Source organism: Physeter macrocephalus, chromosome 13 (genome assembly GCF_002837175.3).
Source record: "Physeter macrocephalus isolate SW-GA chromosome 13, ASM283717v5, whole genome shotgun sequence".
Classification (NCBI taxonomy): domain Eukaryota; kingdom Metazoa; phylum Chordata; class Mammalia; order Artiodactyla; family Physeteridae; genus Physeter; species Physeter macrocephalus.
In genome coordinates this window covers 70,581,882-70,608,512 of record NC_041226.1, presented here as the reverse complement: position 1 = coordinate 70,608,512, position 26,631 = coordinate 70,581,882, and the positions used below count along the sequence as shown (strand labels likewise).

General features: G+C 42.1%; 2 protein-coding genes across 7 annotated transcripts in view; both read right to left on the bottom strand.

The window, feature by feature from the left end:
• CLYBL (citramalyl-CoA lyase) overlaps nucleotides 1-26,631 on the bottom strand; it is a 237,867-nt gene that overhangs the window by 106,669 nt on the left and 104,567 nt on the right. For 2 of the 6 annotated variants that reach the window (XM_028497292.2, XM_028497291.2), the window contains exon 2: nucleotides 24,449-24,501. The exons of the other annotated variants lie outside the window; for them this stretch is intronic. In XM_028497292.2, the coding sequence (XP_028353093.1) occupies nucleotides 24,449-24,498 (50 nt within the window). In that variant the 5' untranslated portion in view covers nucleotides 24,499-24,501. The remainder of the gene's footprint in view (nucleotides 1-24,448; nucleotides 24,502-26,631) is intronic. 6 annotated transcript variants of the gene reach the window in all.
• LOC102985682 (CUE domain-containing protein 2-like) lies at nucleotides 174-22,379 on the bottom strand. Its single transcript, XM_055089656.1, is given in 5 exon segments — nucleotides 174-542; nucleotides 544-1,088; nucleotides 12,438-12,475; nucleotides 12,517-12,620; nucleotides 22,341-22,379. Coding segments are annotated over 5 exon segments (1,095 nt in total).

The window sequence follows — 26,631 nt, the reverse complement described above, 5'->3', positions numbered from 1 at the left end:
GGGGCTACCTCTACTGTGACCAAGGCAGCTCCAAGAGGAGGTTAAACTGTGGAGCAAGGAAGTAGGGAAAGATGGGGGACAAGAGTGAGGGCGGGCCGTGTGTGGGGATGTAGGGCTCCTGCGCCCCTCTGGGATCTGAGCCCAGACGGCTCGGGCAGAGTCTGGCGAGTGCCTCAGTGGAAGCGGTACTTTCTGGCTGGCCTGAGGTTGACGTACGTGGCCTTCACTTCCCCAACCTCAGGGTCCCGCACGTCTTTGAATCGCTCCACTTTGGTGCTCACTACCTGGTTGTCGATGTACTGGATCAGCTTCTTGGGAGCCTCCTTAGGGGCCATAGGCTGGTGAATCTTCTGATCCTCTGCACTAGCCACCATCATGTACTTCTGCAGGATGAAGGACTTCAGCTCATCCTTTTGGGGGCCTCTGAGGCGCCTGGGCAGGTCCTGGTTGGGCCCATCCCAGGCTGGAGGCCTCTCCTCCTTCCCCTCTACCAGCATCTGCACAGCTTCTTCCAAGTCCCCTCGAGCTCTGGCCAACACCCAACTGGGCCTGCTCCACCGAATAGGTAAGGAACACCTCCAGAAGTACATCCACCGCCGGCAGCAGTTCCTCCTCAGTGCCGGATGCCTCATCTTGGGTGTCCCTAGCAGCAGTCAGAGAAGACATCGTCTCTGCTTTGAACCGCTGCAGAGGCTCTGGGGAGATAGATACCTGACCTTGGACCTCAGAGTTCTGTGGTTGCAGGTTCTCTTTGTTCCTGGCACCACTCAACTGCCCTGAGAGCTTCTGCATCATTTCCCCTATCGTACCCCTTGGGATGTGGGCGAAGCCAGGCACATTGAAGGCCTCCATCATCTCGGTGAAGGCCTCCATATCGAAATTCTCCTCCGATGGGCCTCGGGGGCCCAGGTCCTCAAGGACCCCGAGCACGTAGAAGATGACCTCATCCAAGCCGCTGAGGTCAGCCTCTGGGAGGTGCGTCTGAACAAAGGTAAGGAGGGCTGCACTGACAACCCTCTCCGGCTCCACGCTCTCTCCCCTTCTGCTCCGTCGGGCGCCGCCAGCAACCCGTCCCGCGTGGTGCAGCTCTCATCCCACAGCCCCACCAATGAGCGATATGGCCGTTTAAAAGTTCTTTTAAAGCAATTTTGACGCTAAGAGCTGATAAAGGTTGAAAATAAAAATTTCTCACAGAAGATTATGCACAAATCCCGATTCTTAAAGGACTCCTCTATTTGGGGCTGTATCTTCAATCCTCTGAGGGAGCTGGACCAGCATAACTGTACTCTGTCACTGCCTACTCTCTATGCTGGGAATATAAGTATTGGGAAAAACTGAGTTCTCTGCTGTAAGGCCCATGGTCTGACCTTGTATGACAATTTTGATGCTCATAGAAGAATCTGTGGGACTAGAATAAAGAGCCCATTCATCGATCCTTTCCTATGTATAGTAAGTGACAGTAAAATTCACCTACAAATTCCAGCCACGCTTACGACTACTGATAACTAGGTATTTACACCAGCATCTGTAATAATTGAGGCCTACGTATGTTCTCAGTTTGCTAAGTTCCCAACTGCCCAGAGAGATTCCTTCCCTATTTTGAAGAACTATGTTTCAGTTACTATGGCAACAGGGTAAGGAGAAGTGGGGAGCTTTCCATGGGCACAAGAGCAAAAGAACAGCTATTTGTCCTCCCACTGGCAGAACAGGGCCATTCGTGAGATTAGCATGTGGTGCAAACACAAACAAGCATGCAGCCCGCTTCAGAAAAGCCAAGACATTTTCAGGGCAAACTCTCTCACAAAGCAATTATATCACACCTTAATCAAGTGCTCCATTTTGTACTGAAAGGAAGAGATACTCTTTTGTGTCCAAAGCACACACACACATAGGATAGCAGTTTGTGGTCCGCTGTGGATTCACTTCAAAGGAAGGAGTCAGGGCACAGGACAGGGAAGACCCATGGGCTGTGGGCTGGCCTTTCGGCCATTGTGGGGTGCCATGGAGAAGGAGGGATGCTGGTGAGGGACTTCCCTCCTGGCCTATACTTGCCATGGAAACCCCAGGAAAAGAGGTGAGTGTCAAATAAGGGACAGATTTATCAGAAATAGAGAAAAAAGCAGAACCCTTATTTTTGCTCACTTTGGTCAAATTTGTGTAATGCTGTTTCAGTGCAGATCTCTTCCTCCTCAGACCATCAGAATACCAAAGGGCAAAAACAAGTGACCCAGTGATGGAACTCTTTTTTTCATACAGAATGAGAAAGCAAACAAACATCCATATCAAAAATTACTCATTATCCTAAGAGAAATAAGCCAGACACACATGGACTAATACTGCACGATTCCACTTCTGTGAGGTACCTAGAGTAGTCAATTCACAGAGACAGGAAGTATTATAGAAGGGTGGGGGGATGGGGGAGGGGAATTACTGTTTAGTGGGTACAGAGTTTCAGTTCGGGAAGATGAAAAAGTTCTGGAAATGGATGGTGGTGATGATTGCACAACAGTGAGAATGTACTTAATGCCACTGAACAATAAGCTTTAAATAGTTAAAATAGTAAATTGTACGTTATGTATATTTTACCCCAGTGAAAAAACATTTAAAGTTAACAAATCTCTTTCCCTTGTTATATCCATGCTACTGTTTCATAAACACAAATGTACTTACTGATCAAATTCAGTACGGATCATGCATTCAATAAATACCAAGTCCACCATGAGCTGGCCCTTAGGCCAAGGGTTGAGCAAACATGGACAAGAAGCCACGTGTCCAGCAGACCCTCGCTGGTCACTGAATCCACTTCTTTGGCCACAGAACTGTAGTTCTCCAGATAGATGCATGGGTGGGGTAATTCCCAAGAACAGGGGAAACCCTGTACAACTGGGTGACCATTAGTGGGTCCCGAAGAAGAAGAAGAGTGCAAGTTTTCCATGAAAACAGAGATCTACGTTTATATCTCGAATGGATTAGTCCTTATAAATTAATGTGGCCACAGCACCACTCTGCCCCGTGGCACTTCGGTGCTCGGTAGCACTTCTAAGGGCAACGCTGCCATTTTTCCGAAAGGCAAACGAAGAGGAGTTTGATACAAGCTAAGGCCGAGTCAGCCAGCAGACCATAAGGAGGAAGACAAGGGCAGGGGTGAGGGTATTTGAGAGGAGGTGAGGGAGAGGAAGAGAATGAGGAAAAGAAAGGGAGGGAGGAGAAAGGATGGGTCCTGAAGGAAAGCAGGCGTATAAGAAAGTGGGAGGGAGGGAAGGAAGGCGGAGGTGAGGGCCAAGAGGGAGAGTGGGGGATGGGACGAGAGCAGAGGAGCTTTGTTCTGCTGCAAGCTCCTTGATTCCGGCTGAAGAGGGGATGACAATAGAGCATGTGCCTGCTAGTGGGCATTCACCATAATCCCACTTTCTCGCTCTACTTTTGGTGAGAAGAGGAGGAGCAGAGGTTTTATCTGAATGGAAAACTGCAGGGATTTTATTCCCCCCCAACCCCCGGAGTGACACTGAGGTCAAGAGGGAAACCTGCACTCCTTCACTGAACACGTTTAAGAACACAATGTGATTAGCATCTCTTCTGTTTCTGGGCTGCTTCAACCTGGGGCTCCTGGAAACACAAAGAAGTCTAAGGATGTTGTTTATCAACAGTTAACTGAGTTAACGTCGCTGAGAACTGCAGGAATGATGCTCAGGACCCTCTACCCATAGTGATTTTTTTAAAATTAATTAATTAATTTTTGGCTGCGTTGGGTCTTCGTTGCTGGGCGCGGGCTTTCTCTAGTTGTGCGAGCGGGGGCCACTCCTCGTTGCAGTGTGCTGGCTTCTCACTGCGGTGGCCTCTCTTGTTGCAGAGCACGGGCTCTAGGCGCCCGGGCTCAGTAGTTGTGGCTCGCGGGCTCTAGAGCGCAGGCTCAGTACTTGTGGTGCACGGGCTTAAGTTGCTCCGCGGCATGTGGGAATCTTCCCGGACCAGGGATCAAACCCGTGTCCCCTGCACTGGCAAGCGGCGTCTTAACCACTGCGCCACCAGGGAAGTCCCCATAGCAATCTGATAGATGCATTTCCCAGTGTTAGGAATGATGAGAGGAAGCACCTGTCAAGTGCAGAACGTGGGAGCTTTCGGTAAGTTGTAATTAAAACCTAAAGGACATGCCAGTCGACTTCTCTTAGCCTCTGTAGAGACGATTTGGGGTTTTGGATGGTGCAATTCTGAGCGCAAGGAACCAACAGCTTACTTGTTCCACTCCTGCCCATAACTGAGCACCCAGAGCAGAGCCTTATGTTTGGATTGTTCACTGCTGGCATTCCTGCCTAAGAAGATCTGATTCTAAAACGAGTTGCATAAAAGACAATATTTAGTAGTTAATGTATTAAAACAGCCAATGGAGAGTACAGGAAATATTATCACCACAGGCCCACCAGAAAATTTCACACAAAAAAAGACCATTCACAAAAGTTCTCCATTTAGAGATTCCATTAGTACTGGGTTATCTTAGCTCAAAAAATAATAAATTTAAAGCTGAGATGACCAATTCCTGGCTTGGGCAGAACTTTAGAGGTAACTGAGCAAATGTGAACTAGAAAGATCAATTTCTCAACTTTTTTTTAAAGGTCACGAAAGAAGACTGTCAACCTCACAGATGTAACCATGGATTCTTCTACGGAGTCCTTCAAAAGCTCAAAGGCTGCTAAATGTGTCAAATTATGCATCTCCCCCATTTCCGGGTTCTTTGATATGAAAGTAATCATGGGAGAATTTTTTTTTCCTCCAGAAAAATGGATCTGCAATTTTGAGAAAAGTTCTCTCCGCATCTTATTTATTTTATTTTTTTGGTAGCTGTCATGAAAATCGTCTAGGTTAACGGAATCTTCGTTTTCTCCCTAGATTCTCTCAAAAATTCCTTTCAAGTGTCAATCGCAATGAAATGAGGCCAAAATGTTACACAGCTTAGAATTTTTATATTTTGTTAGCTATAGTCCTCTGATTACCCTGATATGTATATTTGGGGAAATTTTAATACTGATCTCTCTCTAGCGCTGAATAATTTTTAGAAAAAACACAGTCTAATTGCCAGACCCATACCACACACACGAAAGCTGTGAATACAAGCTGTGATCACGAATCACATGTATGTGGCTTTGACTGTGTGGGACCCACAATAAGATTAAGATTGTTTTTTTCCTTCTTAATTATCCAGAGCTAAGTGTGATGAAAATTAAAACTAAACATATGGATGTGATCATGAAGGCTTTCTCTAACATCGTTTTTTTTTTTAAAGTATGTTTAATGTGCTACAGGCACTAACTCCTTTAAATATTTAAGGCAAGACTTCCTAGAACTTCTAATTTTAGGGGAGCTTAAGATTTTTTTCTTATTCAATGCCACACTTAGCAATGCACCAACCAAAGTGCAAAATAGCCTTTTTCCTTTATATTTAGTTCTAAAAAAACCCACTCTTATTGAATATGTATTGTTACTTAGTTTTCTGTGGAATGAACTGGTCAGACTCAGAGAGTAACACTTTTATTGTAAATACACAGGGAATAAAATGAAAAATTAAGAGGGGAATCCTTTCCACAAGCTGTATGTCCATGACAATCTGTTATGGTTTATTTTTGACTTGATTCAGGGTTTTCTGTGATAATGGAAAGAGAGATGGAATAGGTTATCCAGAGAACATGATAACCAGACAATTTTTTGCATGTGTCTTTGTAATGTATTAACTAATTTTAAAAGCTAATTTAATCTTATTTCTATCTGGAGTAACACCGATATTTGTCTTCCTTTGGTATGTGCAACTGATATGCTAAGAAATAGGTGGCTTGGAAGTCTGTTGGGTGACAAGGACAGACCACTTGAGATTGAAAAGTTGTTGTCGGTTATCATGGTACCATACGGACAATCTCCAAATGGTCCTTCCTCTGACTCTGGTTTCAGAAATGCAAACAGGGGACAGAGGAACTCTGAGCTACAAGTTAGGAGGCCTGAAACATCCATCCGTAGATAGACTGACGTTGGATTTCAGCTTCTGCCTGCCTGGCACATTTCCCTGGCACCCTGGTTCCAAGCTTCCGTCTTACATGTCCTTTTTTTCCATTCCCATTTGCGCCTCCCAAATCTCTCACTGACTCTACATTTAGCTGAGCTCACATTTCTTTGCTAACCCCAAACTCCTAGATGCACTTCCAGGGGGAATTCAACTGCCACCCATCACTCTAAATTGGTCCTTGCCCGACAGTCACTTCTGTCTTCCTCCTGGCTCTGCTCACTTAGCTAAGGTTAGGCTGGGGGGCTTAGCAGAATGCTGACTGTCCATATTGGCCAACCAGCTCCCAGTTAGTTTGTGTTTGACTAAGTTACCCTTGCCAGGTCTCTGTGACAGTACAAGTGCTGAATACAAGAGCATCTATTTTGGTTCAAAAACCAAATAATAGAGCAAACTTTGTAGTAGTTCTCCATGGCATCCAGCATTTTAAAGAAAACAGAGCAAAGGAGCAAAACCTAAGAACTCACTTTATCTCATTCCCAGCAAGATCAGTAGGCTCCAATAACAGCCCAAAGGCAGGAAAAAACCATAGGATATTAAATTACAAAATACCAACATTTACATAGTAATTCCCACTAATTAAGAAAGAAAGATATAAGTTGTTTGTTATAAACATCACCAGGTCTTGAGCAAACACCAAGAGCTCACCACAGAGCCAAACCAAGCATTTGTCTAATCAGAGCCACTTTCCAAAGCGTTTTATTGGTACAGCTGCAGAGCGCACATTTTATCACACATGCTAATAATCCCAGTTATGGTGCCTACATTTTAATCATTTGTTCTGGGCTTGTTTCTCAAACAATTAGTGCTAATGAATGGTCAGAATACCTCGGATCATATATGTCTAATTGCAGTCAAGAGCGGTTCTCGTCTGCATGTACATTTCAATTTACCTCTGGGGATAATGTTTGTTAATTGTATTTCTTTATATGCAAGCTAAGAAAAAGGCAGCTCAGGCAAAAAGGGACTAAGTGTTCTCCTCTTTCCCTTTGTTCCCACAAGAAGCTAAAGTCACTTCAAGAGGCACTTAATCCCATCATCTGCGGTTACAATTGCCTTGCAGCATCAATCAAAAAGAATCTGAAGTAAAATGATGCAGCTATATTGTGTAATTAAAAGCAATTCAGGTAGTTATTGCTTGGGGCCCTTTATGGGTCCAAATACTTAAAACGGCCCTGCAGGGATCCTAAACACTGTAGTGTTTTAAATTTGGTCAGTAATAATATCTGGAGGAAAGGAAAGAATATGCAAAAAAAAACACCAAACCCAAAAGACCTCAAACAACAACAAAAGCCCACTAGCCTCTCCTAGTGCGAACTGTAAAGCAAAAGACCAGGGAGAGCAAAAGCCTGAAGTGAAAAAACCCATGACTCGCAACTACAAAGTGAAATAAACGTATAAAAAAAGGAAGGAGAAAAGGAAAACAATTGATGTTTTCCAAATTCAACAGTCCCTGTCCCAATCCAACTTTTGCTCTTAAGAAAAAAGAGTGTCAAAATGTTGGCTGGGTCTCTTCAATCTGAAATGAAACAGCCTTGTACGACCTGTATTATAAAAAATAGAGGCTGTGTGAAACTCCAAACTTATTAAGAAAATAAAGTAAATTTATGGTATGTTTAATGCCACCGTTACTTATAAAGGCAAGATGTGAAAAGTACTTTTTAAAAGTTTGGCACAGATTTTTTTTAAGTGATTTACTTAAATCATTTTTAAAAATTAAATGCTTTAGCTTTTAAGGCTTCATATCTGGCTTTTTAAGCCAACAAGAGTTTAGCACAGTATTTTCTGTTGTGTGCTTTTAACAAAGAGCCATCATTGACAGGAGGCTGGGAAAATGCATAATTCTCTGGTTTTGATGCTTGGCTAAAATATTTTTAAGTAAAAACACAACTCCTCAACAGATGTAAGACTAGATGTTAAAATAACAATGTGTGTTTAAGTTTTATCATCAATTCCCCTTTTATAATAAAAACGGGAAAGAAGGCTTCCTGTTGATTTACGAAAGGATTTCAGGGAAAAATGCTAATGAGCATGTGCCAGAGTGAGCTATTGGATATTAAGGAACTTTTTATGAAAGACACAAGTTTACTGCCAGGATAAGGTGCATTCTGGAAGCAGATGACTAGTGAAAATACTCCATATCACTAGAATACAGCACTTCACAGCAGCCTCTATAAATACTTTCTAAAATACAGCTTAGTGGCAAATGTTAATTGTGGCCTGAAAAGTATTATGTGTAAGCATGTGAGGGTCATAAGATTTAACATTCAAATCACAAAATGACTGTCAGGTGAGATAGCCAACAACAGTTCATTTAAACACAGAATTGACCTCATTTTCCACACAAATATTCTAGTAATTTAAGTGAGTGCAAAAGCCTACAGCTGAAAAATGCAAAAGTACTCCCTCAAAGTTTATCCTTATACGAACTACTGATGCAAAACGGCAGAATGGAACCAATCGTGTTTCATTCTTTAACAGAACCTCTCCCTAGATTCTCTCAAAAATTCCTTTCAAGTGTCAATCGCAATGAAATGAGGCCAAAATGTTACACAGCTTAGAATTTTTATATTTTGTTAGCTATAGTCCTCTGATTACCCTGATATGTATATTTGGGGAAATTTTAATACTGATCTCTCTCTAGCGCTGAATAATTTTTAGAAAAAACACAGTCTAATTGCCAGACCCATACCACACACACGAAAGCTGTGAATACAAGCTGTGATCACGAATCACATGTATGTGGCTTTGACTGTGTGGGACCCACAATAAGATTAAGATTGTTTTTTTCCTTCTTAATTATCCAGAGCTAAGTGTGATGAAAATTAAAACTAAACATATGGATGTGATCATGAAGGCTTTCTCTAACATCGTTTTTTTTTTTAAAGTATGTTTAATGTGCTACAGGCACTAACTCCTTTAAATATTTAAGGCAAGACTTCCTAGAACTTCTAATTTTAGGGGAGCTTAAGATTTTTTTCTTATTCAATGCCACACTTAGCAATGCACCAACCAAAGTGCAAAATAGCCTTTTTCCTTTATATTTAGTTCTAAAAAAACCCACTCTTATTGAATATGTATTGTTACTTAGTTTTCTGTGGAATGAACTGGTCAGACTCAGAGAGTAACACTTTTATTGTAAATACACAGGGAATAAAATGAAAAATTAAGAGGGGAATCCTTTCCACAAGCTGTATGTCCATGACAATCTGTTATGGTTTATTTTTGACTTGATTCAGGGTTTTCTGTGATAATGGAAAGAGAGATGGAATAGGTTATCCAGAGAACATGATAACCAGACAATTTTTTGCATGTGTCTTTGTAATGTATTAACTAATTTTAAAAGCTAATTTAATCTTATTTCTATCTGGAGTAACACCGATATTTGTCTTCCTTTGGTATGTGCAACTGATATGCTAAGAAATAGGTGGCTTGGAAGTCTGTTGGGTGACAAGGACAGACCACTTGAGATTGAAAAGTTGTTGTCGGTTATCATGGTACCATACGGACAATCTCCAAATGGTCCTTCCTCTGACTCTGGTTTCAGAAATGCAAACAGGGGACAGAGGAACTCTGAGCTACAAGTTAGGAGGCCTGAAACATCCATCCGTAGATAGACTGACGTTGGATTTCAGCTTCTGCCTGCCTGGCACATTTCCCTGGCACCCTGGTTCCAAGCTTCCGTCTTACATGTCCTTTTTTTCCATTCCCATTTGCGCCTCCCAAATCTCTCACTGACTCTACATTTAGCTGAGCTCACATTTCTTTGCTAACCCCAAACTCCTAGATGCACTTCCAGGGGGAATTCAACTGCCACCCATCACTCTAAATTGGTCCTTGCCCGACAGTCACTTCTGTCTTCCTCCTGGCTCTGCTCACTTAGCTAAGGTTAGGCTGGGGGGCTTAGCAGAATGCTGACTGTCCATATTGGCCAACCAGCTCCCAGTTAGTTTGTGTTTGACTAAGTTACCCTTGCCAGGTCTCTGTGACAGTACAAGTGCTGAATACAAGAGCATCTATTTTGGTTCAAAAACCAAATAATAGAGCAAACTTTGTAGTAGTTCTCCATGGCATCCAGCATTTTAAAGAAAACAGAGCAAAGGAGCAAAACCTAAGAACTCACTTTATCTCATTCCCAGCAAGATCAGTAGGCTCCAATAACAGCCCAAAGGCAGGAAAAAACCATAGGATATTAAATTACAAAATACCAACATTTACATAGTAATTCCCACTAATTAAGAAAGAAAGATATAAGTTGTTTGTTATAAACATCACCAGGTCTTGAGCAAACACCAAGAGCTCACCACAGAGCCAAACCAAGCATTTGTCTAATCAGAGCCACTTTCCAAAGCGTTTTATTGGTACAGCTGCAGAGCGCACATTTTATCACACATGCTAATAATCCCAGTTATGGTGCCTACATTTTAATCATTTGTTCTGGGCTTGTTTCTCAAACAATTAGTGCTAATGAATGGTCAGAATACCTCGGATCATATATGTCTAATTGCAGTCAAGAGCGGTTCTCGTCTGCATGTACATTTCAATTTACCTCTGGGGATAATGTTTGTTAATTGTATTTCTTTATATGCAAGCTAAGAAAAAGGCAGCTCAGGCAAAAAGGGACTAAGTGTTCTCCTCTTTCCCTTTGTTCCCACAAGAAGCTAAAGTCACTTCAAGAGGCACTTAATCCCATCATCTGCGGTTACAATTGCCTTGCAGCATCAATCAAAAAGAATCTGAAGTAAAATGATGCAGCTATATTGTGTAATTAAAAGCAATTCAGGTAGTTATTGCTTGGGGCCCTTTATGGGTCCAAATACTTAAAACGGCCCTGCAGGGATCCTAAACACTGTAGTGTTTTAAATTTGGTCAGTAATAATATCTGGAGGAAAGGAAAGAATATGCAAAAAAAAAACACCAAACCCAAAAGACCTCAAACAACAACAAAAGCCCACTAGCCTCTCCTAGTGCGAACTGTAAAGCAAAAGACCAGGGAGAGCAAAAGCCTGAAGTGAAAAAACCCATGACTCGCAACTACAAAGTGAAATAAACGTATAAAAAAAGGAAGGAGAAAAGGAAAACAATTGATGTTTTCCAAATTCAACAGTCCCTGTCCCAATCCAACTTTTGCTCTTAAGAAAAAAGAGTGTCAAAATGTTGGCTGGGTCTCTTCAATCTGAAATGAAACAGCCTTGTACGACCTGTATTATAAAAAATAGAGGCTGTGTGAAACTCCAAACTTATTAAGAAAATAAAGTAAATTTATGGTATGTTTAATGCCACCGTTACTTATAAAGGCAAGATGTGAAAAGTACTTTTTAAAAGTTTGGCACAGATTTTTTTTAAGTGATTTACTTAAATCATTTTTAAAAATTAAATGCTTTAGCTTTTAAGGCTTCATATCTGGCTTTTTAAGCCAACAAGAGTTTAGCACAGTATTTTCTGTTGTGTGCTTTTAACAAAGAGCCATCATTGACAGGAGGCTGGGAAAATGCATAATTCTCTGGTTTTGATGCTTGGCTAAAATATTTTTAAGTAAAAACACAACTCCTCAACAGATGTAAGACTAGATGTTAAAATAACAATGTGTGTTTAAGTTTTATCATCAATTCCCCTTTTATAATAAAAACGGGAAAGAAGGCTTCCTGTTGATTTACGAAAGGATTTCAGGGAAAAATGCTAATGAGCATGTGCCAGAGTGAGCTATTGGATATTAAGGAACTTTTTATGAAAGACACAAGTTTACTGCCAGGATAAGGTGCATTCTGGAAGCAGATGACTAGTGAAAATACTCCATATCACTAGAATACAGCACTTCACAGCAGCCTCTATAAATACTTTCTAAAATACAGCTTAGTGGCAAATGTTAATTGTGGCCTGAAAAGTATTATGTGTAAGCATGTGAGGGTCATAAGATTTAACATTCAAATCACAAAATGACTGTCAGGTGAGATAGCCAACAACAGTTCATTTAAACACAGAATTGACCTCATTTTCCACACAAATATTCTAGTAATTTAAGTGAGTGCAAAAGCCTACAGCTGAAAAATGCAAAAGTACTCCCTCAAAGTTTATCCTTATACGAACTACTGATGCAAAACGGCAGAATGGAACCAATCGTGTTTCATTCTTTAACAGAACCAAACTTTAAAAAAATCTGTCATTAAAAAAAAAATCTACTGACCATGCTTCTTCCATTATATTGATCATAGTGTTAGGGATACTATATATATGCTCAAGCAGTTTTGTGTCGTAAGTACTTCCTATAAACTTACACCTATTTATTATTATTCAGTGTCCAGTCTTCAAGCATCCGTTCAAAATCATTACCCTCAATGGGTGGGGAGTGGGGTCTGACATCTCCCCACTGCAGTATTCTTGTCACCCTTACCTTCTAGCTGCACTTGTGAGGCGTCACACTCCGTGGGACTAAGAAGAACAAGTGGGTGACAGATGTGCCCTGGGATTACCTGAGCTTGATTCCCTGTCTCTCCACCACCACCACCAAAGTGCCCAGATAATGTACTTCATAATCAGGTACTGGTGCTTCTTTGCCACGACTGTGCTGCCCTACCTGAAGGCCAGGTACCAAGCTGAAAAAAAACCTCTATTTTGGATCCACCAAAGTATCTGTTCATGTCCTACAGTTTTTATTTCACTAGCCTTTGGATTTAGATAGGCAGGTACTTATTCTTAGGGAAAGGAAGTGTAAACTTTTAACAAGGGACATTTTAGGAATACCCCAAACTGCACTAAGTAAGAAGGAGAAAAACAGATCAATGATAATGAATTGCAGGCAAAAGTCTGTACTGCAATCTGTCTCCTGTAACAATTCCCAGACAGGTGCTTATCAATATCATATTTCTTTCCTCCCACGCCCCAGGTCTCCTCACCGCTCCCCTGTCCCTGATGCTCCCCTGGAATTCCCTGTGGATGGTGCCCACCACACGCTGCCAGGAGCAGCCCTACAACCGGCCCCTTCAATTCCTGCCATTGATCCAGCTGTGTGCATGCTGGCTAAATGCTGCCAGGTCAAGCCGGAGAACAGGACTTGAAAATTCAGTGCTAATTACTCTGATTACAATCTGTGTCTCAAGCAGCCAGAGCCTCTGGGAAGTTGTCTACATGCGACCTGTCTCTGAATCAAAAATCTCAGTTTGAGAGATGCAGGATCTATACCTGAGGACTTACCAGCTCGTTAAGTTATAATATGGGCGTCGAGTCATTCATGATACCTTCTCCCGAAGCATATGACTAAGGCAAGCCCAGAACGTGGAATGTACAAGACAGATGCATAGTGGAAAGGATCAAACAGAACCCACGTAGCCACAAAACTTGCAAACACCAGTCCTGCAACATGCTGCTCAGATGGCGATTTTCTTGAGATGACTTGAGACCCTTTGAGCTCAATGAAGGAGTGAGTAGGGGCTTAAGGGAACATGCTCACAGGCGTCCTCGGTCCGCAAAGAGCCAGAGCCAGCTTGTCGTGAGAACCTTGAACTTCTCAGGATCCATGCCAGTTGTGTATTTACCACTGAGCTCCCAAAGGCAAGATGTACTAGAGTCAGAGAAAGTGATTTCATGAATATATTTATATGACATAAAGAATCCAAAAAACGTTGATGCGAGAGAATGCTAAGATACCAATTTATTTTCCTGGGCTCACCAGTGTTTCTTTACATAAATTTGAATCATCTGGAAATAGGCTGGGGAGCAAGGCAGCTAGTTTTGCTCTGGAGTACATGGCTCATTTTCCTTTCTTCACAGACTATGTGCAGATATGCTTGTCCCTGACCAAGTTTATATAAATAGAGTTCTTCCCAGGGCATGAAAATTAGAACAGAATTAATTGCTCTGAGTCATCATGCAGAATTCTAAAGGGATTTCTATTCTCACAGTGACATCACAATGCTAGGTTTCCAGACGCTGCCCAAGAGTTGAGTGTGATTTTGCCTCTAACCCATCACAGGGGCCCTTCTGCAGCTGGCGGGCACCACACAGGCTTTCTGATATGTGCCCAAAGCAAGGATTCTGAGGAAGAGAGGCTTTTCAGGGGACACTTTGGTGCTAAGTGGAGTCCCAAGACAGTAGGCAAAACCTGAACTGTCATTTTGAGCTGGCCTGAATTGGCCAACACACGTCAAACACCACAGGGCCTTTATGAAAATATAACTTCAAATATTTTTCTTTCCTCCCCTCATTTCCTTCTTTCAAGTACTTAGTTCACAAGGTGTGTCTGTTATGTGTGTTTATTTGAAAACGAAACCGCTTTTAAAGGGCTCAGTTGTTTTACAACAAGAACCCTGAAAATAGAAGATAAAAATTTCAGTATGAACCCATTCTACAGAATACCATTATTTGATGACTTATTTAAATTATTTGCTGAATCTAATCAATCTAAATACAATTTTAAAAATAGAAGTGATTGTATGTTTTAAAATTTTGGTAACTTCAAATGGTAATTTTTCTCTTTTTAAGAATTAAATGAAATCACAGTGTTAGCTTACCAAAACAAACAATTCCTGTATTTAAAAAAAACTTACTGAGCTCCATGTCAGGTGCTCCTTCCACTCAAAGTGAACAATCTTGTTAAGTCAAAACTTTTGGATACCTTAAGTTTTCATTTTTTTGTTTTTTCTGTGTACAACAAGAGAGCCAGTAAATCTCCTTAGCCTGTTTCTGAATCTGGGTCTATGGGTCTGAATCTCTGGGTCTGTTTAGTTGGCAATAAGAACTTGGCCCTTTGCTTAATTTCCAAAATAGACAACAGCTCATACGGTTCAGTATCAAAAAAAATCAAGCAACCCAATTGAAAAATGGGCAGAAGACCTAAATAGACATTTCTCCAAAGAAGAAATACAGATGGCCAACAGGCACATGAAAAGATGCTCAACATCCCTAATCATTAGAGAAATGCAAATCAAAACTACAATGAGGTATCAACTCACACAGGTCAGAATGGCCATCATCAAAAAGTCTACAGATAATAAATGCTGGAGAGGGTATGGAGAAAGGGAACCCTCCTACACTGTCGGCGGGAATGTAAATTGGTGCAACCACTATGGAAAACAGCATGGAGATTCCTTAAAAAACTAAAAATAGAGTTACCATATGATCCAGCAATCTCACTCCTGGGTATATATCTGGAGAAAACTCTAATTCAAAAAGATACATGTATCACAATGTTCATTGCAGCACTATCTACAATAGTCAGGACATGGAAGCAACCTAAATGTCCATCAACAGATGAATGGATAAAGAAGATGTGGTACATATATACAACAGAATATCAGCCATAAAAAAGAACGACATAATGCCATTTGCAACATCGATGGACCTAGAGATTACCATGCTAAGTAAAGTAAGTCAGAGACAAATACCATATGATATCACTTATATGTGGAATCTAAAAAAAAGTGATACAAATGAACTTATTGACAAAACAGAAACAGACTCACAGACATAGAAAACAAATTTATGATTACCAAAGGGGAAGGCGGGAGGGGAGGGATAAATGAGGAGTATGGGATTAATAGATACACACCACTATACATAAAATAAACAACAAGGATTTATTGTATAGCACATGGAACTATATTCAGTATCTTGTAATAAACTAAAATGGAAAAGAATCTGAAAAATACACACACACACCCCCCCCCCGAATCACTTTGCAGTACAACAGAAACTAACACCACATTGTAAGTCAACTATACTTCAATAAAAAACAAAAAAGAACTCGCCCTTTGGCTTGTGGACACTAATACAAGTTGATTAGCATCCAGCAAGGCCTGCCGTGGGGCCACACTCATGGGTGTGGGCCACCTTGCTTACCATCTTCCTTCCTGGTTAATTGTAGGGACCATCCGAGTCATCATCACTGGGTTTCTCAATGGCCAAGAAACGCTTACATTTGTTCCTTTTCTCAGACAAATTCTTTTAACAACCATCTGCCCTACACCATACCACAGGCATAATCTGTCCCCTGCAAGCTGAAAAATAGCTTACTCTACAAGCCCACTAAATAGAAAATGCACCAAAATAGGCTGTGATCAATACAAATAAGTACAAGGAAGACTGCTCCAGAAATAATTTCAATTTTATACAATTGATTTGCTCTTTCAAGGAGCCCTTAATTTACTCAATCCCTGATTGAGTTGTTACATGAATCAGGAAGGATTAACTATGAAGATAAAGGCAGATATTTCAATCAGGGAATACCCGCGATGGTTTAATTAAAGAATTTTTGCATCTCACTTACAGAACATTGCTGCTTAAGTATGGCATGGCATTTATTTAAAACGTCCCAGAGGCAATTAAGCCCTAGATTAACAATAAAATTTTCTTACTTAACTTCATTCTCAATTACCATGAAGCTCATTTCTCATTGCCTGGAACTTCCAGCACGTGGTACTCATGGCTTGAACTTGCATGTGATTCCACATAAGCCACCTAAAAAGGTTAGAAGGAACTAGCCTCTTCTAAAAGTTCGAAGTCTTACTTGTTTTGAAGTTTGCTCACTCATCTCCTTCAGTTCGCAGCCTAGCCACATCCATGTAATGTGTGATGACTCCACTCCAAGTTATGGGAGGAACAAGGGGATGTGGTGACCAGGACACAATCCTTAACTCTGAGAGTTCAGTTTTTCTTGAACTCAGAGCAGACCTGGATCTGGTGACACCTTAAGCGTGTCACTTAACCTCTCAGTCTCAGATTCAGATTCTGAGTTGGATGTAATAATAGGATTGTTGTGAGAAGTCTAATGAAATGATGCACGTGACACACCTGATAAAGTGCCTTGCACACAGGAAGTCCAATCAATAATAGCTCCTGGGCTTCCCTGGTGGCACAGTGGTTGAGAGTCCGCCTGCCAATGCAGGGGACGCAGGTTCGTGCCCCGGTCCGGGAGGATCCCACGTGCCGCGGAGCGGCTGGGCCCGTAAAAAAAAAAAAAAAAAAAGCTCCTACTATTAAGGATAGGACACCCCTCTTCCTCTTCCCTGACCTCTGTGAGCTAGTCAGGTGGGTCTGGAACAGAAGGTCGCCTAGGATTCACACACCCACACAGAAAGATGGTGGGAGGCACTCTGTCACACCCAGAAAACACACCTACCAAGGGGACTGGGGAGCCCGCTTCCATGCTAAGGGTCGGGCACCACAGAAAATAAAGAAGTCAGATTTATGTCTCCTCTCTGATGCCCCCTAAGTCTTCACAATTTAATAGCTGGATAAGCGATCTACACAATTTGACTTATCTGTGAATTTGTCATCAGCTCTACAAGAGTGTTTCATGATTATCTATGTACATTAATCTACGTCTGAAAAGACAGAAGAATCAAAAGGGTTTTGCCTTTCATTTTATTTTAACATTAGACAAATTTTTATTCAGTATTTCACTGATTCAACAAATAGATATTGGACATGTAAGCCAGGCAGGGATATCCAAATGGGGAGGAGAGAATCAGCCTTGGGGGAAGTCGAGGTCTAGCTGGGGAGCCTGGGGTCTCTAAGGCAAGAGGGCAAATTCTTAACTCTAGTTGGAAAACAGTGGGAGGGGTGATTCTGAGAAGGCTTCTCAGAGGTGGTGACAACAGATGGGGCCTTGGAAGGAGGAGGACAAACTCCAGAGGCAAAAAGTGCATTGTGGACGCAGTATAGTGAGGAAGATTGAGACCATCTCCTCAAGTATCACCAGTGATTTTCTTTCTTTGCAAATGCCATGCCTACCTCTAATTCTTATCTGTTGCCCTCCTGCATGTGGGGGATTTCCAGGTATAAACACCAGCTATTTGAAATACCAAGACAATGTCCTTTTTCCAATGCTGTACTCTGTCACAGATGGTGACCAAAACAGTGACACTCAATATCCTAAAATTTTCTGACCTAAAAAAAACTGCCAGACTTCCCTGGTGGTGCAGTGGTTAAGAATCCACCTGCCAATGCAGGGGATACGGGTTCAAGCCCTGGTCCGGGAAGATCCCACATGCCGCGGAGCAACTAAGCCTGTGTGCCACAACTACTGAGCCTGCACTCTAGAGCCTGTGAGCCACAACTACTGAGCCCGCGTGCCACAACTACTAAAGCCCACGCGCCTAGAGCCTGTGCTCCGCAACAAGAGAAGCCACCGCAATGAGAAGCCCGCGCACTGCAATGAAGAGTAGCCCCCGCTCGCCGCAACTAGAGAAAGCCCGCGCGCCGCAACGAAGACCCAACGCAGCCAAAAATAAATAAATTTTTAAAATAAATTTATATTAAAAAAACTCCCTTTTTTACTCTTCAGTAACATTTGTTTATGCTTTTAAAATCATCTTTGAAATATATAGGACTTAAGTAATAATTATTCTTAAGTAGATAGGGTGTTCCTTTAAAATCAGAATCATGTTGAAAGGAGATACAACCAGATTATATTTTGCATTATCTGAAGCTTACGAGAGCATTATTTAGGGACTTCCAGTATACAAGGGACAGTATGTCTGTCCACAGATACAAAATGTTAAAATGAAAGGCACCAGGACTCATACACACTAAGGCAAACAAACTTAAGTTCTCAATGGTAGTCTTTGTTCTTTTTTTTCTTTTTAACATCTATTGAGTCCTTTACTTGCATTATCTCACTTAATCCTTCCCCAAATCCTACAAAATAAGTAGTACTATTATTGCCATCTATTTTACATCGGGCAACACAGGTTTGTTTTATTCTGTAACCTTAAATTTTCAAACAGGCAGCAGCTGACACTATTATGCCACATTTCACAACTGATACCAGTTTTTTCAGGGCACTGCACAAGCCAAAGAATATTAACTCCATCCATACTGGCTTCACGCTTAAAAAAGAAAATTGAAATAGAGATTTAGGCAAATAATGACAGTAAAGATGCCTTTTTTTCTCTTCAAAATTTTCTTTACGTGACAGTTTAAACAGGACTCAGCAAACTTTATCTGAAAGGGCCAGATAGTAAATTATTTCAGACTTGTGAGCTGAGAGACAAAGTCAAGGATATTATACAGGGACGTGTGTAACAAGAGGGAACACAAATTTCCACATACTTGGTAATGACAAAATTCAAAATTAAATTGCGTACAATTTTTTTGTAATAGTTCTACTCACGAGAAGAATAGCACTCCTTTTGGGGGGATAGCATCTCACTTAATTGGAGTTCAAAGGTAATGTTCCCTATTCTCAATTCATTCATCTGGAAAAACCATTCTTAGTTCGAGAGTTGCACAAAAATAGGTGGCAGGCAGAATTTGGCCCTGGGACCCTGGTTTAGAATATTTCTCTAAGGCTTGAGCCACAGACAACTTCATTTACCCTGGAGACCCAGAGTTTCACAGACACAGGGCCCAAGCCACAGAGAAGCACCCATCTCTGAGTCACAGGCCAGTGTACTAGTCCTGATTATTATTCACAGACATCAACAAGTAGAAAGCTTCCAGGGCTCCTGGCTCCCTTCCCATGGGATTCTCATTTTTTTTTTTTTTTTTTTTTTTTTTGTGGCATGCGGGCCTTCCTCTGTTGTGGCCTCTCCCGTTGCGGAGCACAGGCTCCGGACGCGCAGGCTCAGCGGCCATGGCTCACGGGCCCAGCCGCTCCGCGGCATGTGGGATCCTCCCATACCGGGGCGCGAACCCGGTTCCCCTGCATCGGCAGGCGGACGCGCAACCACTGCGCCACCAGGGAAGCCCTCTCATTTTTTTTTTTTTATATCACTTGTTAACTTGGGAGGTTTGAAGTCGCTGCCACACCTACTAGTTTGTGCTGAACTAACGAAAAGTCAGTTTGGTGTAAATCACGGAAAGCAACGGTATATTCTCCTCTATTTGTGGCATTAAAAAAAAAAATCTCAGTTTCTCTTATTCCCCTTATCCTGACACCAATAAATTTCTTTTTTGGCAAAGTTTTAACAGATCAGTTTTGTGTTCCTAAGTATATCCAGCATTTCACCCTTCTTTTTTAAATACAAAACCCAGAAACTTAGTCTTCTGTGGGCTCCCTGCTCTTTGTGAGACCACAGGGTAGGGGTAGGGGAGGAGAGGGCAAAGAGGTGAGGAAGGAAGATACTGGCTCACAAAAGTCCAGAGAGTATTTGACTAAAAAAATATAGAGCAGGGTGGAAGAAATGAATCAGAAATCCCACAGAGGAGGTTATTGTTTTCTTTTAAAAGATTAAGGATTGCAGGTTTTCATGCTTACTCAGATGGAACAAGAAAATATTTCAACCTCTTGGCCTCATTCAGTTTGGGTATGAACAAAATAAAGGCCAGGCATATTCAAAACATCCATTGTAATTTTCTTCTTCCCTTTAAGATGATGAGACAACTGGTGAGAGATTTGGGATTATACTCCACACAGTAAACGATCATGGGGAAGAAAAGTGGGAAGCACACCCAAAACTCAAAGGGAAAAAAACAAAAACTCAAAGGGATCCGGAACTGGTACAGCTCTTCCCTGCCTTTCACGGTGACAGACATTCTAGGTAAAGCTTCCTTGCCATTGTGAGTTAAATTCCAGTTCTAGCATCAAGCCGGACACTCTGATTCCAGTTGTTCAGAACGAACAGGGAAGTGCACACAGCTGTTTTATACAAGTGTCCAAAGGAGCATGAGCCATTTCTTTTGAGGAGAGGAACCATATTTTCCAAATTAGTCCAACTCGTGGTTGACAGGCTGAACGCCCATTTGTCTTCAGCTATGAGGAAGGCGCGCCCCTGATGACCAGTCATGCCTTCCAGGAAGCAGTTCACCGCCGCTGTGTTGTACACCGCGAGTGCACGAGATAAAGCGCAAGGGACGTAGACAAACGAGGAGAGGGAGGAAGTGAAGGCAGTAATTTTGACAATAAAGTGGAAAGGGTTTCAAGGGTTCAAGTTACAACGGGGTCCTTCAATTCAGCTTGAGCAGCCCTCCTTGTCTACACAGGTAAGTCTGTTGATTTGCCTGTTAGCGCCAACTCCCCAGTGATTAAAATTTCTTCAAGATCTCCTCTTCTTTAACCATCCCTACTGCACAGTACATCACTGGGACTCCGAGATCTTAAAAAATTAATCTAAATAACTGGTCACAATGAGAAGGAAGAACAGGAGGTAATATTTGAGAGGGGGAAACAGAGACAGAGAACTGACTTTAAGAATCATGATTTTAGGGAGTCGTGATTGTAGGAAGTACTCTTTTTGCTGACCCTGGCACTATACCTTGTACATAACGCATGCTAATTAAACATATAAATGAGTAAAAAAAGAATGCAAAAGCCAAAAATCTTAAACTAGCTTTATATAAATATCTGTTCCTTAATCATGTAGTAGTGATAATAATTACTTGTAAAGAATTTTAAAAATTAGAAGAGCAAGTAGAATCACACTGCTTACTTACCAACCAGTATACTGCGTTAGCCATGAAAACGAAAACAGTAATACAGTCAGGAAATTGCCAAGGAAGTCGATGTATTAATATATTTAAATATCTTTGAGTGAAGTATAAAGTTGTCCTGTAGAAACTGAAGGTGGGGTGCAGGTAAAGAATGCCTCTTTTACTACACACTGTGTTTTTATATTTTAGCTCTATTTTTAAGCTCTCAAGATATTTATAGCACTTATTTAATGGCTATGTTCTCAGAGATCAAGAAAGGGGGTACAGGTTTTATTTAAAACTTACTTAAAATAGCAAAATTACAAAACAGTGACTCATTATCATAATCCTCCTGTGGACACAGATTAAAATACACAGGAAACCGATTTCTCTCTGAAAAGTGAAAAAAGGAAAGACCTCTTTACGATGCTGCTATATAATGCCAAAATCCTGAAAACAATTTGGTCTGAGAGATGTAGGCATCTTTACATAATATACTGCATCCAGAAAACAGGAAAAAGAAAGAAAAAAAGAAAACGAATATATACTACCAACAAAAACAAAGCCCCCGCAGAATATACCGCAAAAGTCCAAAGCTTCTGATACTATTCATGCAAGTATACCTATACTTCCTGTGTTTGAAAATGTGTCAACCCCTTAGCCTCCAATGCAGAAGTGACAGTTTTACTAAAGAATTGAGTACAGATTCCTGAAATGCTAAAGCAATGTGAAACCGTTTTGTTGTGGAGTATGTTATTCCGTTTCCTTCTTAGCTAGAAAACAAAGAAGTGGGAAGTGACAGCACAGGCCTTCTGAATATCAGAAGACTCCTAGGTTTCCCCCTCGCCATCATGCAGTATGGCCACTGTCCATGTTTTCCCACACTCTATACATTAAATGTGTCCGTTAGAACTCTCCTGCTAACCTTCCCCCACCTCACAACCTGTACCTTCTCCCACTTCTGAAACCAGTACATGGCCTTCTCCATCACCCACCACATTGCAAATTGCAAAATTTCTGTTCTTTCAGTGGAATCATCAGTGGTTTGATGCTTTGAGGCATTCTTTCTTTTTAAAAGCAAGCAAGAGAGTCATTTATTCTGCTGTTAGGCTTTTTATTTAAGTAAAGAAATTAAAGTCACCTTCAGCTTAGAAGCAAGGTTTGCTAGCCCTATTCTGACCATACCAATCCTTATAACTTTTCCGCCCATGTTTATATTTCTTTATAGAGTGCAAGCTGCCTACATTGACAAAGTACAGAGTAGAACACCCTCAGCGCCCCTCCCTGAAGCCCTCCTAGTGAAGCTCTGTCTAGGGCTCCCGGGGGCCCCCCCCACAGACGGGCTGGGCTGCCTCCCTCCAAGCCGCGGGTTCCATGGTCCTCGCCACTGTGGTGTCCGCCCCAGGCGTCCTGCAGAATCACCTTGGGCTGCTTTGCTGCTCTCTCCAGGACCTCTGGGGCCCCCGTCCGGCCAGCCGCCCTGAACACCACTGCTCAGAGGAGGCCCTGGGCCTGAGTCTCACTGTGTCTCCACCTGGAGATGGACCCAGCCTGCCCCTCCTCTTGGGCCTAGCTTGGCCTGTCCTGAGGAAAGACGAAGGGCAAGCACCTGAGGTGGCAGTCCCAGTTCTCACTAGCAAAGAGGTCAGCGAGGCAGCCAAATGCTTTCTGCCCAGACTCGGCCAGTGCTGGGGCTGCCCCCACTAAGGCCCATCTTCTGTGCCTCCTGCCTGCCACTGCGCTTGCCGCGCCATCCTTGCACTTGTAGGCTGTGGTGGTGATCATTTCTACCACACCGGCTAGTCAAATTTTAAAAGGCAAACTCAGATGTCGAATGAAGTCCGTTAACACAGGAATGTAAGGCCTCAGCCGCCCAACTGAGAGGCTGGTTTCCTCACCATCTGCAGGTGCACCTTGAGATCCACAGCTACAGTGACAAGCCCTTGGAAAGATGGGGCCCTAAAGCACCTGTCACCCTCCAGCCAGTGGTCGGTCTCCTAACGGCACTAACAATAGTAACACAGCACTGACTGGGGGTGGGGAGCTGGGACAGTCACACCCTCGAAACGCTCAAGTACAGGCTGAACGTGGCCCAGGATGTGGTGCTCCTCTTTCTTTCTTCCTAAACTTTATCCACACAAGAAAATCTCATTTTGCTAATTGACAGAGAAAGAAAAAGAATCTTTCAATGGCTCTTCAGTACCTCACCAATGGGCCAATGGCCACCTGTACTGTCTCTGGTCCCCTCTGGAGGAGGGAAGGAGTGAAGTATCTTCTGGCCCCTCTTTCCCCTCTTCCCATTTATGTACATTTCCAAAGCCCATCAAACTCTGAAGATATTCAGCCTCCAAAAGACCTAGGTGTCCAAAAGTACACACCTTACCAGCTGAAACTATGCCTCAGAGACACAGACGGCAAGCACCACCAACCACCGCTTCCCGTGTCCTCTCCTTATGCCTAATTGATACTCAAGCGGATGACGGATAAAGGAGTCCAATCCAAAAGGTCGTAGAAGACAGGTTTAGGAACTGACTTGTAAGTAGAGGCCCTTTTGTCTAAGATCCCATATACACTATCTCCACAGAAACAGCTGAGTACATCTGCTAGTCACCGACAGTGTATAAGGCACACTGCAGCACACACGCACACCGCCGCACGCACGCACGCACGCACGCTGCACCACGCATGCACGCACGCTGCACCACGCAGGCGCACCCTCCCCCACTCAGGGCTCACATGCTGGAAAGACAAGAGACATCAGGCAGAAGCATTCTTTTCAGCGCTACCTGTTTTGAGCTTATGATGAGAAGGAACTTTTAATGCAGACTTCATCCTAATCTACAGGAAGAGGACAATTGGATGGTCCTTGACATTATGCTTTCTCAAGCTCTAAAACAGCAAGGCCCCATAGAACTTCCAGAACATAATTATGCAGAAAGTTTTCAGCATTACAAAGCAGAAGCAACAACTGTCTTGGATATTTCAAAAAACTGCTGTTTTAAATCAAGTATTAAGAAAGACCCCAATTATACTGAACGGGTTTTCAGGAATACTCACCAAACACAGTAAAAGCGGTATAATGGGATCCGTAAGATTACTTCTAACATTCTCTGTAAATAAAGACCAAAGGTATCATTTTCTGTGAGATCTATTATAAGGTTAAAGGACAATTTTCTTCAGCTAGCATTTTGTATAGTTGGCCGTGGGAGAGGAAACTAGGGATTTTTTAAGCCCAGATCTGTTACTTGCCTATGTTTCAAAGGAAATGGTTCATTTGCTAGGTGGCCTACTCTTGCTACTTTCTGGATCCTAGATCTGACCTGAGGATGGTTTGGCAGAGGCTGAAATGTGCTTCTGTTCATCCTTTTTTCACTTGGTATCAGAAAACAAGGTGCCCAGATGACCACAATCCTCCGATTTTATTAGAGACCTTCCACCCTGCCTCCCCGCTGAGACCTTTATCTGAAAAAGAACCTTCAGCCCAGGAAGAAACGTGGCAGCAGGCTTGATTTTGTTGAGGAGATTAAGGCTGTGGCCTCTTTCTTCTCAGCAATCACCATGCTGATTTTGTGAAAAAAGTAACATTTGGAAGATTTCCACTGTAGGGAAATAGTTAAAATATCTGCAATTATGCTTCAAATAAACAAATGAGGCAGGTATTCCCTGGATCTAAAAAAAATCTTTGAGGTATTTTCCACAAGAATGAGGTTCTAAATATACATCCTTGTTCTCTTTTTGGTGGCACAGAGAGGTAAGGACCAGATACTTTCCCGGCCCCTGAGTGTGTGTGATGGGAATGAGAAGGTAAATGCTGAGGCCCTGCGGATACCTATTTCTTAGGAATAAGGGAGTGGGATTCCCAGAGGATTCCACGTGGGACAAGCCAGGTGCTGGCTGCTTTACCACATTCAGAGAACTTAATTCACACACTGAGCCCTGAGCTCTTGCCTTTCAGGCAAGGAAAAGTAAGTGACAGCTTGTGTCCTTTCCATGACACCATTCTGCCTCCCTGGCTCTCTCTAGTTTCAAATCTTGAAAAATCTATCAATCACGCAACTTCAGTTAGCATTCCAAGAACTACTCAGGTCAGGCCTGAGTGATCTATTCATAGACAGGCTTCACCCTCACAAAGAGTTAAAGCTGATTATCAAAACTAGGATACTTAGGGGTTTCCGATATTTATAATAATCACTGTAAATATAAATAAAAAAACAATTACATTGACTATTATAATAATGGTGATACAACACTATGAGCCTAGCATACAGTAGCAGTTTAATAAATAATATTTGATGAATGAACAGGTATGTCTTTGGGTTCTTAATCTGGAAACAGTACTGAAAAAGAATCAATGAGAAGTCTAACATCTTATTCATTTCAAAATAATTTTTAAAACTCTTATGATTGGCTCTTAAACCGTTAGCAGGAAAGCAGTAATTATCATGAAACATACTCTAAAATTAGTTCTGAAATCTTGCCTTAACTTGTTTACATAAACATGTCTCACATATAAATTCATTAAAATAAACCCAACTACCCCTCTATCAAATGAAAGAACAAAAAACCAAGTGCTTCAACTGGAAAAGAAGCAATTCTATCTACCCATACCCCAAACTATCTTCTTAAGTCAGGACTGTTAACCTACTGCCTTCACGCGCATGTGCAGTGGCTGAATCCTGTCCTGCTAAGGGACAGAAAGCAGCAGCCCTAAGAACTGACCCAACGTATCTAGTGAGTAAACCACAAAGGAGAGGGGATTTACACAATCACAACAATGTTCCCCTGGGAGCCATTCCAGTCCATCAGAGCCCAAATCTAACTTTTCAGGGGCACCTAAATGCATGGACGCCTAATAGACTTTGCATCTGCAATAAAGTAAATTGTATACCTTTCCAAAATTAGCTTATAAAATACAATAACTATGTGATTAAGTTTTTAACTAAGTGCTTTAAATACATCCTAACCTGTTTCTAGATGGCAGGAGCCACTGGGTTTCTACAGCACAGGACTCAAACGTTCCCTCGTATCCCTGATGGCCTCTCAACAAAGTTGGTAAATAAAAGAAAGCAAATGACAAGAGAATCCAGTTTCCTACCTGACCTGACCAGCCCAGGGCTAATCTTCAACTCTCCCACAGCAGCCTCAGTGAAAGCACATACTGGTGGCCCTCACTTGTCCCTTTCTTGTTTTTGTTTCCTTTGAGAGCCATGCCTGAAACTTCCCCAAGCTGTGAGTTTCTG